At 32.5% G+C, this 12,446-nt stretch overlaps 2 protein-coding genes across 2 annotated transcripts; one reads left to right on the forward strand and one right to left on the reverse strand.

Moving 5' to 3' along the window:
- Positions 1-20: 20 nt before the first annotated feature.
- On the reverse strand, positions 21-2,117 carry LOC118646934. The gene is made up of 2 exons (XM_036290883.1): positions 1,838-2,117; positions 21-1,634 (listed from the first exon to the last, which is right to left on the reverse strand). Exon 2 carries the CDS (start codon positions 1,614-1,616, stop codon positions 21-23), a length of 1,596 nt encoding a protein of 531 aa, XP_036146776.1. The 5' UTR covers positions 1,617-1,634; positions 1,838-2,117.
- A 2-nt stretch (positions 2,118-2,119) lies between these two features.
- On the forward strand, positions 2,120-2,573 carry LOC118646935. Its single transcript, XM_036290884.1, has 2 exons — positions 2,120-2,440; positions 2,553-2,573. The coding sequence occupies exons 1-2, from the start codon at positions 2,120-2,122 to the stop codon at positions 2,571-2,573; spliced, it is 342 nt and encodes a 113-aa protein (XP_036146777.1).
- The last annotated feature ends 9,873 nt before the right edge of the window (positions 2,574-12,446 follow it).

Below are 12,446 nucleotides of genomic sequence, written 5' to 3' on the forward strand. Positions count from 1 at the left end.
ACCCTTCAAGGTAATTAGCTTCAGGCCCGGATAAATGTGCCACTGCTGTTTGTTTTCGGTGCTTTGTTTCTTTTTTTCTTATCAGGTAAATTAGTTTCTTTATATAGCTCTTCAAGGCTCTTCTTTGCTTTTTTACCTTTTCTTTCATTCTCTTTTTCTTCAACTAATATTTTATACGGAGATGAAGTGAGAATTTGACTTTTTTCGGATTTTCTCTTCCTTGCTTCGGAACGCTTCTTTGCAGCATCGGGAAACGGGGATAACTTCAATAAATTTTTGGAAATATCTGGAACAGAACTAGTAGACGGATGGATTTCTTTTGTCATTTGTGTGTCACGAACAGGAACAGCATCTAAGACTTTGGAAGCTACAGGAGCGGTCTGAGTCCTTATTTCTTCTAATGGAACGTTTGTCATATCACTTGGTAGATAATCAATATCTGAAAATATATTTTTATCAAACGGATAAATTCCTGTGCATTTAAAACCAGACACCGCAATGTCTAATCGAGCTACTTTTGTGAACGCTTCACCAACAAGGCCTGCAATATCATAATCAGTTATTCGTGCTCCTGCGTTTGCTCTCATCCACATGTCACATCGCTCATGGTAAGCATTTTTGAAGGGCTTCATAAAAGTTCTATCAAGAGGTTGCAATTTGTGAGTTGTGTGCGGTGGTGAACTAATTAAGTGAATGTTATGTTCTCTACAAAAATTTATGACATCCAATGATTTATGGCTGCTATGACCATCTAGGAGAAGAAGCACAGGTGATTCTTTTGAAGGATGTGAGAATTTCTCAAAATGTTTTAACCATTGACAGAAAAAGTCACTATTCATCCAACCTTTTGGTTGAGCGACACCTTCACTCTGTGAGGGAGCATTAATCATAAGGCGTTCATTCATTTTCATTCTTGGAAAGATAAAAAACGGTGGTATGAAATATCCATTAGCACTCATGCAAAACATGATTGTAATGTTCTTGCCTCTTTCAGCTGAAGTAAGCTTTCCTACTTGGCGTACAGCTTTTGGAGCTAAAACTTTTTGATGTTTTTGTACGCAGCTAACTCCCGTTTCGTCACAATTATATATGTTAGAAGGAGGAAAATTATATTGATTCATGAGTTTTTCAAGATTTGAGAAGAACAAATCTACCTGCAGCTTATTAAAACCTACAGCTCGCATCATACTCGTAGACTCGGGTGTTCTTAGTGATAAATCAGGATGTCTAGCCATAAAATCATAGTAAAAATGTTTACCAGCTGTTCTTTTTTCAGTGTTGAAGCGATGAGGAAGCTTTAGCTCTACAGCTAAGTCATATGCCAACTTTAAAAATTCTTTTTTCATAAGTGGCAAACATCGATTAGATAAGTCTTTTACATGGTTCAATAATTGTTCTTCATATTCTGGTAGGAATGTTTTGGTGAATCTACCAAGCTTAGGCTGCAATGCAATTTCTTCACCGGACTTTAGGCAGGTTATTTTGTCATGTAAAGTGCTTTTAGGAATACTATACTTTAGTGCAGCTTCTCTCAGTCCCATTTTTTTTGACAAAACTTTATCAAGAGCAGTTTTCAAATTATCCTTATCCCATGATCCTTTCTTTTTATTCTCCATAATGCCTCCTAGGTTTTTCTATTCTCCAAAAACAAAATATTATAATTCAATATTATAAAAATAAACATAGACACATAACGTTGACATTTTCATTGTCCGGCATTAGGGGAAAATGTTCTGTCCGGTACCAGGGAACAGCGAATATCCAAAATAAAAAAATATATTTTTTGAACTGTATCTTTTTATATAAAATACACTGACGTAATTGAAAAAGTACTTACCAAATTACTTAATAAAAATATAAGTCAATATTTAATCACAAGAGTTTTGATAATATACTCTTCTAAAATTTACGCAGTACAATTTTTTTCTTCCGAGCGCAACGATTGATAGTTCCTATTTGTTTACTGCGTGTCGCAAAAGCGTGTCGCTAGGTCCAAGGTTATTACTCCCTCCCTTTCTCCTTTTGCCACTATAGCGTTTTCTGTCGCGTTTCTATATGTATAGATATTTGTTGTGTCCGGCAATAGGTGCCGTCCGGCGTTAGGCGAACTTCCCCTACAATGGCTTTCACTGGTTTTGCTGCAACGTTACTACCGAATGGAAAAACAACATATAAAACTTTAGGTTTGCCCATGCCTCTTTTTGCTGACTCAACATCGAATATAAAAATTCAATCAAAAGAAGCTGAATGTTTGAAGAAAACAGATGTTTTTATTTGGGATGAAGCACCAATGGCACCGCGATATGCTCTTGAAGTGATGGATCACCTTTTGCAAGATTTAATGCAAAATAATCTAAAATTTGGTGATAAAATTGTTATTCTTGGTGGGGATTTCAGACAATTATTGCCAGTACAACAAAACGTTACACGGTCTAAAATTGTAAATTTGTCAATTAAATTTAGCTCATTATGGCAACATTTCAAAATCTTTTCATTAACGGAAAATATGCGTATTTTACGACATGAACAAGAATTTGCTAATTTTTTATTAGATTTGGGAAATGGTACTTTGAATGATCAATTTAATAATATTGAAGTTCTACTGAGATGTGTAGCAGATTTGAACGCAAATATAGTAAAAGATACATACATACATAGAAGAAATATTTAAACACCATCAGTATAGACTTACAGCAAAACGTGCTATACTTTCTGCACGAAATGTTGATGTGGAAGAACTAAACAAACAAGTTGTAAATTTACTTGACGAATCAACAGAAAGAGTGTATACAAGTATAGACACTACAGAAACTATTAACGATATTCATGATATTAATAAAACTATTTTAACAGAATATTTGAGTACTTTAAATCCAGCGATTCTTCCACCTCATAAACTTCGATTAAAAAAATACCCGGTTATCATGTTGATTAGAAATCTAAACATCAGCGAAGGTTTATATAATGGAACAACATTGTTAATTTTAGAGTTAAGAAACAATTTGTTAAAATGCGAAATTTTAACTGGTGATAAAAAAGGGGAAATAGTTTTTTTAAATCGCATAACTTTATATTGTGAAAACGTTTATTCATTTGTGATGAAAAGAAGACAATTTCCGATTAAAATAGCTTTTGCTATGACAATAAATAAATCACAAGGACAAACATTTGACAAAATTGCAATTGATTTAAGAAAAGATATTTTTAATTATGGTCAACTTTATATGGCATTTTCACGAGTTAGATCTTGGAAATCATTGAAAATTGATTTAGGACAAAAAAGACAAAATAGATTAATAAAAAATTATGTATATACAGAAATGTTTCAATAAGAATGTCTTTAATTGATTTTACAATATAAAACATAATTGCTATTATACTAATAAATTTTATATAAATATATTTAAAATAAATACAAATAAAAATAAATTTGAATTAATACTTTATAAAGTAATATTTTTTAATATATTTATTGTTTGATAGCATCCTGTGATGAACAATATATTTTGAGAATGGATTATTCAATATGACCATATTAACATGACTTTGAGGATGTACTATCTGCAATAAGATCATTTGTCGTGAAAAATAAAAACAATTATTTTTTATAATAACAAAAAATTAAAATGTTAAAATTTTGCAACATTTCAAAGTAATAAATTACAATTTAATATTTTACATGAATACTATAATGAAAAAACTTTATGTATATACACATAACTCAGTGAAAAAGAGAGAGGTTCAATGGCGCACAGTACAATTAGACACGTTGCATTTGCTCACCGTGCTATTAGACACGAAACATTGCGTACCGTTTAATTGCGCACAGTTTGTTTGGAAACAGTTCATTTGGACACAGTTTCCTTGGACACAGTTCCTTTGGACACAGTTCCTTTGGACACCGTTCGATTGGACACAGTTTGATTGGACACAGTTCAATTGAACACATGTCAATTGCGCACATGTCAATTGCACACAGTTCAATCAAACGCATATTAAATATTCATATGTTATGGCTACGTTTGCAATGTGTGCATAGGTTAGCGACTTGGACGGGGCGGGTGCAGGAGGGGGGCCGAAGGCCTCCCCTTGCATCACCCCCCCCGCGCGCGTGTGTGTGTGTGTGTGTGTGTGTGTGTGTGTGTGTGTGTGTGTGTGTGTGTGTGTGTGTGTGTGTGTGTGTGTGTGTGTGTGTAAAGCATTCACTGCACCACATGGGTTTGCGACTTAAATGGTGTGCGATTGGACGGTGTGCAATTGACATGTGCGCAATTGACATGTGCGCAATTGAACGGTGTGCCATTGAACGGTGCACAATTGAACGGTGCGCAATCGAACTGTGTCCAATCGAACTGTGTCCAATCGAACGGTGTCCAATCGAACTGTGTCCAATTGAACTGTGTCCAATTGAACTGTGTCCAAACAAACTGTGCGCAATTGAACAATGTGTAATATTTCGTGTCTAATAGCACAGTGGGCAATTGCAACGTGTCCAATTGTACAATGCGAAAATGAAGGCCTCTCAGTGAAAAATAACTCAGTGATGTCAAATTGATATCAAATTAAGGGAAAATTGATATAAATTGCATTTATTAAATCAAATTGATGTCGATTTGATGGTTATTTCTCACTGGAAGAGTTAGAAAGATAAACAGATACAAACAAAAACAAGAAAGATATGAAAAAATAATATGAGCAAAATATAATAGAGTATACAAAGAAATAAAAATAGATGAGAAGTCTTTGTATATTTTAGTGGGGTATAAGAGTAGGGAGTCAGTCAATGATAGCGAGATTTAAGTGCGGAATCAAGGCATCAGGGAATAGATATTGGAAAAAAGAAAAAGTGTAGGCTATACAATTTAAAAGTAGAGACTTTAGTACACTTATTAGAAGAACTTACAGAATTGCGAAGACAAAATTTCTCTGTTAGAAAAATGTTATCAGAGGTAAATATAGGTACAAAATGGATGAAAAATGTATTAAACACAAGAAATGACAAAGAAAAGCATAAATAGTCATTAAGAATCCTATGTTATTATGTAATTAAGCTATGTAACCTTTTTTCAAAGGCCGAAATGTTTAAGAAATAAACGAGTTGTATATATGTTATATGCAATAGTAATTTTATGCAGGGTGTAATAACAAATAAAAAAATAACATTTGGCGCGCGCGAAGCGCGCGCATGTTCTAGTCCTTTCTAAAAAAGGGCATGGCATCGATACTCGCATCTCTCAAAGTATTGTTGTCGCTTTTCCGCGATGCCGATTAAACGTGTGTGAAGTTAGCATCTCAAAGTTTAGCATCTCATAAAAATACAGCAGAATTACTTGCATCCAGCATAGTTCTAAAGTTCTTGATAGGTATCAACAATAGTTCCGTTGAATTATCTATTTTAATTAAAATTTTATAAATGAGATGCAACTTCCAAAATCACATAATAGCATCTCACCGTATTTCGAATATACGACCACAGAGAAGACTAAATCTATAGAATTCTATCGTTTAGAGACGTTCTATCAATAGTTCTGACAATTAAATTAATAAAAAAATAATTTTTTGTTACAAAACATACGTATATATGCGTGTACGTCTGCGCACGCGGATTTGGTGTAATTGGCATCTCAGATAGACAAAATTAATTAAATTAAAAATTTTAAAAGTATTTTTCAACAACTATCTAGATGGAAAACTTATATTTATAGGTCTAGACACGAGATACTGGTTGAATATTGATAGTTCTATTTTTTTTAACGCAGTTCCCATATAGATACGGACGCGTACAATAGTTTTAAAAAAAGTTATGGTGTTATAATTAATAAAAACATTTTTTTTTAAATTATTTTGCCCGGAAAACTTGAATTTTGAAGGCTAGACGTAAAGTGCTAATCGAATATCGACAGATTTATTTATTTTAACGCAGTTTTCATATAGTTCCGGACGCGTCCAATAATTTTCTAAAGAGTTCCAGTGATATAATTAATTAAAACATTTTTTAAACAATTATTTTGCCGAAAAACTTGACTTTTGAGGGCTAAAGGTGAGATGCTGTTCAAATATCGACAGTTCTATTTATTTTAACGCAATTCATATATAGTTCCGGACGCGTACAATAAGTTTCTAAAGAGTTCCGGTAATATAATTAATTAAAACATTTTTTAAACAATTATTTTGCCCGAAAAACTTGAATTTTGAGGGCTAAACGTGAAATGCTAATCGAATATCAACAGTTCTATTTATTTTAACGCAGTTTTCATATAGTTCTAGACGCGTACAATAGTTTTTTAAAAAGCTACGGTGTTATAATTAATTAAAACATTTTTTAAACAATTATTTTGCCCGGAAAACTTGAATTTTGAAAGCTAGACATGAAATGTTAATCGAATATCGACAGATTTATTTATTTTAACGTAATTTTCATATAATTCTGAACGCGTACAATAATTTTCTAAAGAGTTCAGGTGAAATAATTAATTAAAACATTTTTTAAACAATTATTTTGCCCAAAAAACTTGAATTTCTAAGGCTACACGTCAAGCACTAATCGAATATCAACAGATCTATTTATTTTAACGTAATTCTCATATAGTTCGTGACGCGTACAATATGTTTCTATAAAGTTCAGGTGATATAATTAATTAAAACATTTTTTAAACAATTATTTTGCCCGAAAAACATGAATATTTAAGGCTTGACGTGAAATGCTAATCGAATATCGACAGATCTATTTATTTGAACGCAATTCTCATATAGTTCGGGACGCGTACAATATGTTTCTATAAAGTTCAGGTGATATAATTAATTAGAACATTTTTTAAACAATTATTTTGCCTGAAAAACTTAAATTTTTGGGCTAGACGTGAAATGCAAATCAAATATCGACAATTCTATTTAATTCAACGCAGTTTTCATATAGTTCTGGACGCGTACAATGGTTTTTTACAAAGTTACGGTGTTATAATTAATTAAAACGTTTTTTAAACAATTATTATGCCAGAAAAACTTGAGTTTCTAAAGCTACACGTCAAGTGCTAATCGAATATCGACAGATCTATTTATTTTAACGTAATTCTCATATAGTTCGGGACGCGTACAATATGTTTCTATAAAGTTCAGGTGATATAATTAATTAAAACATTTTTTAAACAATTATTTTGCCCGAAAAACTTGAATTTTAAGGCTAGACGTGAAATGCTAATCGAATATCGACAGATCTATTTATTTTAACGTAATTCTCATATAGTTCGGGACGCGTACAATATATTTCTATAAAGTTCAGGTGATATAATTAATTAAAACATTTTTTAAACAATTATTTTGCCCGAAAAACTTGAATTTCTAAGGCTACACGTCAAGTGCTATTCGAATATCGACAGAATTATTTATTTGAACGTAATTCTCATATAGTTCGGGTCGCGTACAATATGTTTCTATAAAGTTCAGTTGATATAATTAATTAGAACATTTTCTAAACAATTATTTTGCCCGAGAAACTTGAATTTTTGGTCCAGACGTGAAATGCAAATCCAATATTGACAATTCTATCTATTTCAACGCAGTTTTCATATAGTTCTGGACGCATACAATGGTTTTTTAAAAAGTTACGGTGTTATAATTAATTAAAACATTTTTTAAACAATTATTTTGCCCGAAAAACTTGAATTTTTAAGGCTTGACGTAAAGTGCTAATCGAATATCGACAGATCTATTTATTTGAACGCAATTCTCATATAGTTCGGGACGCGTACAATATGTTTCTTTAAAGTTCAGGTGATATAATTAATTAAAACATTTTTTAAACAATTATTTTGCCCGAAAAACTTGAATTTCTAAGGCTACACGTCAAGTGCTAATCGAATATCGACAGATCTATTTATTTTAACGTAATTCTCATATAGTTCGGGACGCGTACAATATATTTCTATAAAGTTCAGGTGATATAATTAATTAAAACATTTTTTAAACAATTATTTTGCCCGAAAAACTTGAATTTCTAAGGCTACACGTCAAGTGCTATTCGAATATCGACAGAATTATTTATTTGAACGTAATTCTCATATAGTTCGGGTCGCGTACAATATGTTTCTATAAAGTTCAGTTGATATAATTAATTAGAACATTTTCTAAACAATTATTTTGCCCGAGAAACTTGAATTTTTGGTCCAGACGTGAAATGCAAATCCAATATTGACAATTCTATCTATTTCAACGCAGTTTTCATATAGTTCTGGACGCATACAATGGTTTTTTAAAAAGTTACGGTGTTATAATTAATTAAAACATTTTTTAAACAATTATTTTGCCCGAAAAACTTGAATTTTTAAGGCTTGACGTAAAGTGCTAATCGAATATCGACAGATCTATTTATTTGAACGCAATTCTCATATAGTTCGGGACGCGTACAATATGTTTCTTTAAAGTTCAGGTGATATAATTAATTAAAACATTTTTTAAACAATTATTTTGCCCGAAAAACTTGAATTTCTAAGGCTACACGTCAAGTGCTAATCGAATATCGACAGATCTATTTATTTTAACGTAATTCTCATATAGTTCGGGACGCGTACAATATGTTTCTATAAAGTTCAGGTAATATAATTAATTAAAACATTTTTTAAACAATTATTTTGCCCGAAAAACATGAATATTTAAGGCTTGACGTAAAGTGCTAATCGAATATCGACAGATCTATTTATTTGAACGTAATTCTCATATAGTTCGGGACGCGTACAATATGTTTCTATAAAGTTCAGTTGATATAATTAATTAGAACGTTTTTTAAACAATTATTTTGTCCGAGAAACTTGAATTTTTGGGCTAGACGTGAAATGCAAATCAAATATCGACAATTCTATTTAATTCAACGCAGTTTTCATATAATTCTGGACGCGTACCATGGTTTTTTACAGAGTTACGATGTTATAATTAATTAAAACGTTTTTTAAACAATTATTATGCCCGGAAAACTTGAATTTTGAAAACTAGACGTGAAGTGCTAATCGAATATCGACAGATTTATTTACTTTAACGCAGTTTTCATATAGTTCCGGACGCGTACAATAATTTTCTAAACAGTTCCGGTGATATAATTAATTAAAACATTTTTTAAACATTTATTTTGCCCGAAAAACTTGACTTTTGAGGGCTAAAGGTGAGATGCTGTTCAAATATCGACAGTTCTACTTATTTGAACGCAGTTCTCATATAGTTCCAGACGCGTACAATAATTTTCTAAAAAGTTCCGGTAATATAATTAATTAAAACATTTTTTAAACAATTATTTATCCCGAAAAACTTGAATTTTGAAGGCTAGACGTGAAATGCAAATCGAATATCAACAGTTCTATTTATTTTAACGCAGTTTTCATATAGATCTGGACGCGTACAATAGTTTTTTAAAAAGTTACGGTGTTATAATTAATTAAAAAATTTTTTAAACAATTATTTTGCCCGGAAAACTTGAATTTTGAAGGCTAGACGTGAAGTGCTAATCGAATATCAACAGTTCTATTTATTTTAACGCAGTTTTCATATAGATCTGGACGCGTACAATAGTTTTTTAAAAAGTTACGGTGTTATAATTAACAAAAACATTTTTTAAACAATTATTTTGCCCGGAAAACTTGAATTTTGAAAGCTGGACGTAAAGTGCTAATTGAATATCGACAGATTTATTTATTTTAACGCAGTTTTCATATAGTTCCGGTCGCGCCCAATTATTTTCTAAAGAGTTCCAGTGATATAATTAATTAAAACCTTTTTTAAACATTTATTTTGCCCGAAAAACTTGACTTTTGAGGGCTAAAAGTGAGATGCTATTCAAATATCGACAGTTCTATTTATTTCAACGCAGTTCTCATATATTTCCGGACGCGTACAATAAGTTTCTAAAGAGTTCCGGTAATATAATTAATTAAACCATTTTTTAAATTATTATTTTGCCCGAAAAACTTAAATTTTGAGGGCTAAAGGTGAGATGTTGTTCAAATATCGACAGTTCTATTTATTTCAACGCAATTCTCATATAGTTCCGGACGCGTACAATAAGTTTCTAAGAAGTTCCGGCAATATAATTAATTAAAACATTTTTTAAACAATTATTTTATCCGAAAAACTTGAATTTTGAAAGCTGGACGTGAAGTGCTTATTGAATATCGACAGATTTATTTATTTTAACGCAGTTTTCATATATTTCCGGACGCGTACAATAATTTTTTAAAGAGTTCGCCAGAAAGTGAAAGTTTTGAAAATTGATTGAAAATTAACAGGTAACATTACATATAATATATTATAATTTCAAATTTATTTAAAGGGGATTAAGTATGGAGATAAAGTATGTAAGAGTGATATTAAAAAACATGAAAATATAATATAATCACTAATTTGTGTTTAGTGAGTGAGAGAGGGGCGTAGGGGAGAGGGTGGGAGAGCGTGAGAGATAAAGAAGAGGATTAAATAAGAAAGTAAAGTGTAAGAGTAATATTGAACAATATGAAAATAATATAATTAATATCATTAATAATTTAATTAATAATTTAGAGAGGGGGAGAAGGAGCGTGAGATAGAGAAGGGCATTAAATATGATAAAGTGTGTGAGAGTAATATTACAGAAGAAAAAAAAGTGCAATGTTCAATATAAAAATGCTAAGTGGCGCGCGCAAAGCGCGCGCAATGTTGTGTTCTAGTTTATAAAAATATAAGTTAACTATACATGTTTCATTCTTCTGACAACATATATTGTAATGATCTATAACAAATATGTATGCATAAACAAAAAGTGTTAAAGGATCGTCACGAGGCGTTAGGATGCGTACGGTCTTCAAAGTCAAGCAACATCGGCGATGGTTGACACTTTGATGGGTGACCGTTTTTTTCAGATATAGAGATTAAACATGCTTTAACAGGTAAGACTGTGGCTTGGCTGAAACATGTTGTATAGTCTTCTTCTTCTTACAAAATTACCGTAGAAATTGTTACGTCTCGAATTTTTAAAGGGGGCTCTCCTTTTTGGGGTCAATGTATTTAAACAATTTACCTTGGGAACGGAGACGGCCTGGTTGCGCAGTTTAAGATGTATTTGCGGGAGGAAGGATAGGATACCGAGCAGGTAGGGTTACAAGGAAGCCAGTGCCGAAAAGATGACGAATTTTATACGCGAACCTTCGTGGATCGCCTTTGCGGATTTTCCTATAATCAGGAAATGCGGGCTTATATTCTATTGTTTTAAGGATAAATAAGGATTCAGGTGCTCTGATTGACTGTTTATAGTTAAAAAATTGTCAATTGTTGTAAATAAAGGGAAGGATCTTGGTTCAGGCTGTAAGCTGTTTTAATTTGAAACTTCAACCTCTTCTCTCGCTGTTGTCGGTCGCCTTTTGTGGGCATTTAAAAGAGTATAAGTAAATTCTGAGGAATTGCATTAGACGGGGAGGAGGCACATCGTTGTCAGCGACAGTCAGGCCTGGGGCCACTCTATTGGCTGCGACAATCGAGACTGGGGCCACGCTGTTGGCGGCGACCATCGAGCAACTCGTAGGTAAGTTTTATTGCAGGACAAGAGAGATCTAAGTTTCAGTCCAAGTACCCACATAGAAATTGGCATCCAGTGGATGTCCAATGGACGTCCATTAAACTTCCATAGATCCATGGGACGTCTATGTCCATGGTGGAAGTCAGATGGACGTCCATTAGAGGTCTAGTAAACTTCCTTAGCTTCATTGGAGGTTTACCTCCATGGCGGAAGTTAGCTAGACGTCCATTAGGGATCCAGTAAACGTCCATGGCTCCATTGGAGGTTTACCTCCATGATGAAAGTTAGATAGACATCCATTAGGGATCCATTAAACATCCATAGCTCCATTGGATGTTTTCTTCCATAGTGGAAGTTAGATGGACGTCTATTAGGGATCCATTAAACATCCATAGCTCCATTGGATGTTTTCTTCCATAGTGGAAGTTATATGGACGTCTATTAGGGATCCACTAAACTTCTATAGCTCTATAGAACATTATATCCATGATGGAAGTTAGACAGACGTCCATTAAGGATCCATTAAACTTCCATAGCTCTATGGAACATTTACTTCCATGATGGAAGTTAGATAGACGTCCATTAGATATCCATTAAACTTCCATAGCTGTATGGAACATTTATTTTTATGGTAGAAGTTAACCCAGACAACACGCTTGTCAGAATGAAAACTTTAAGAGAACTTTTTTAAGAAAACATTTAGATATCTTGGAAATGATGTCCAAATGGTAACATTTATCAGAGACGTCTGCTAAGAGAGGTCTTTGAGATATCTCATGGAAGAATTTCATTTAAGTTTCTTGAAAATGTTATCCTTATGATATCAGCTAAATGATATCAGCTTAATATCTCATAAAAGATATCACAATGCTGTCCGATTTTTGAGCCGTCCATGCGCGTCGTAGTTAACTCAGAA

Source organism: Monomorium pharaonis, chromosome 8 (genome assembly GCF_013373865.1).
Source record: "Monomorium pharaonis isolate MP-MQ-018 chromosome 8, ASM1337386v2, whole genome shotgun sequence".
Taxonomy (NCBI): domain Eukaryota; kingdom Metazoa; phylum Arthropoda; class Insecta; order Hymenoptera; family Formicidae; genus Monomorium; species Monomorium pharaonis.

Excerpts from the sequence above, each read along its gene's own strand:
- LOC118646935 (XM_036290884.1), top strand. The coding sequence starts at position 2,120 with ATGGCTTTCACTGGTTTTGCTGCAACGTTACTACCGAATGGAAAAACA. Across the intron at positions 2,441-2,552 it reads ACGTTACACGGTCTAAAATT|ATTTGGGAAATGGTACTTTG; the intron begins GTAAATTTGTCA and ends ATTTTTTATTAG.
- LOC118646934 (XM_036290883.1), bottom strand. The coding sequence starts at position 1,616 with ATGGAGAATAAAAAGAAAGGATCATGGGATAAGGATAATTTGAAAACT.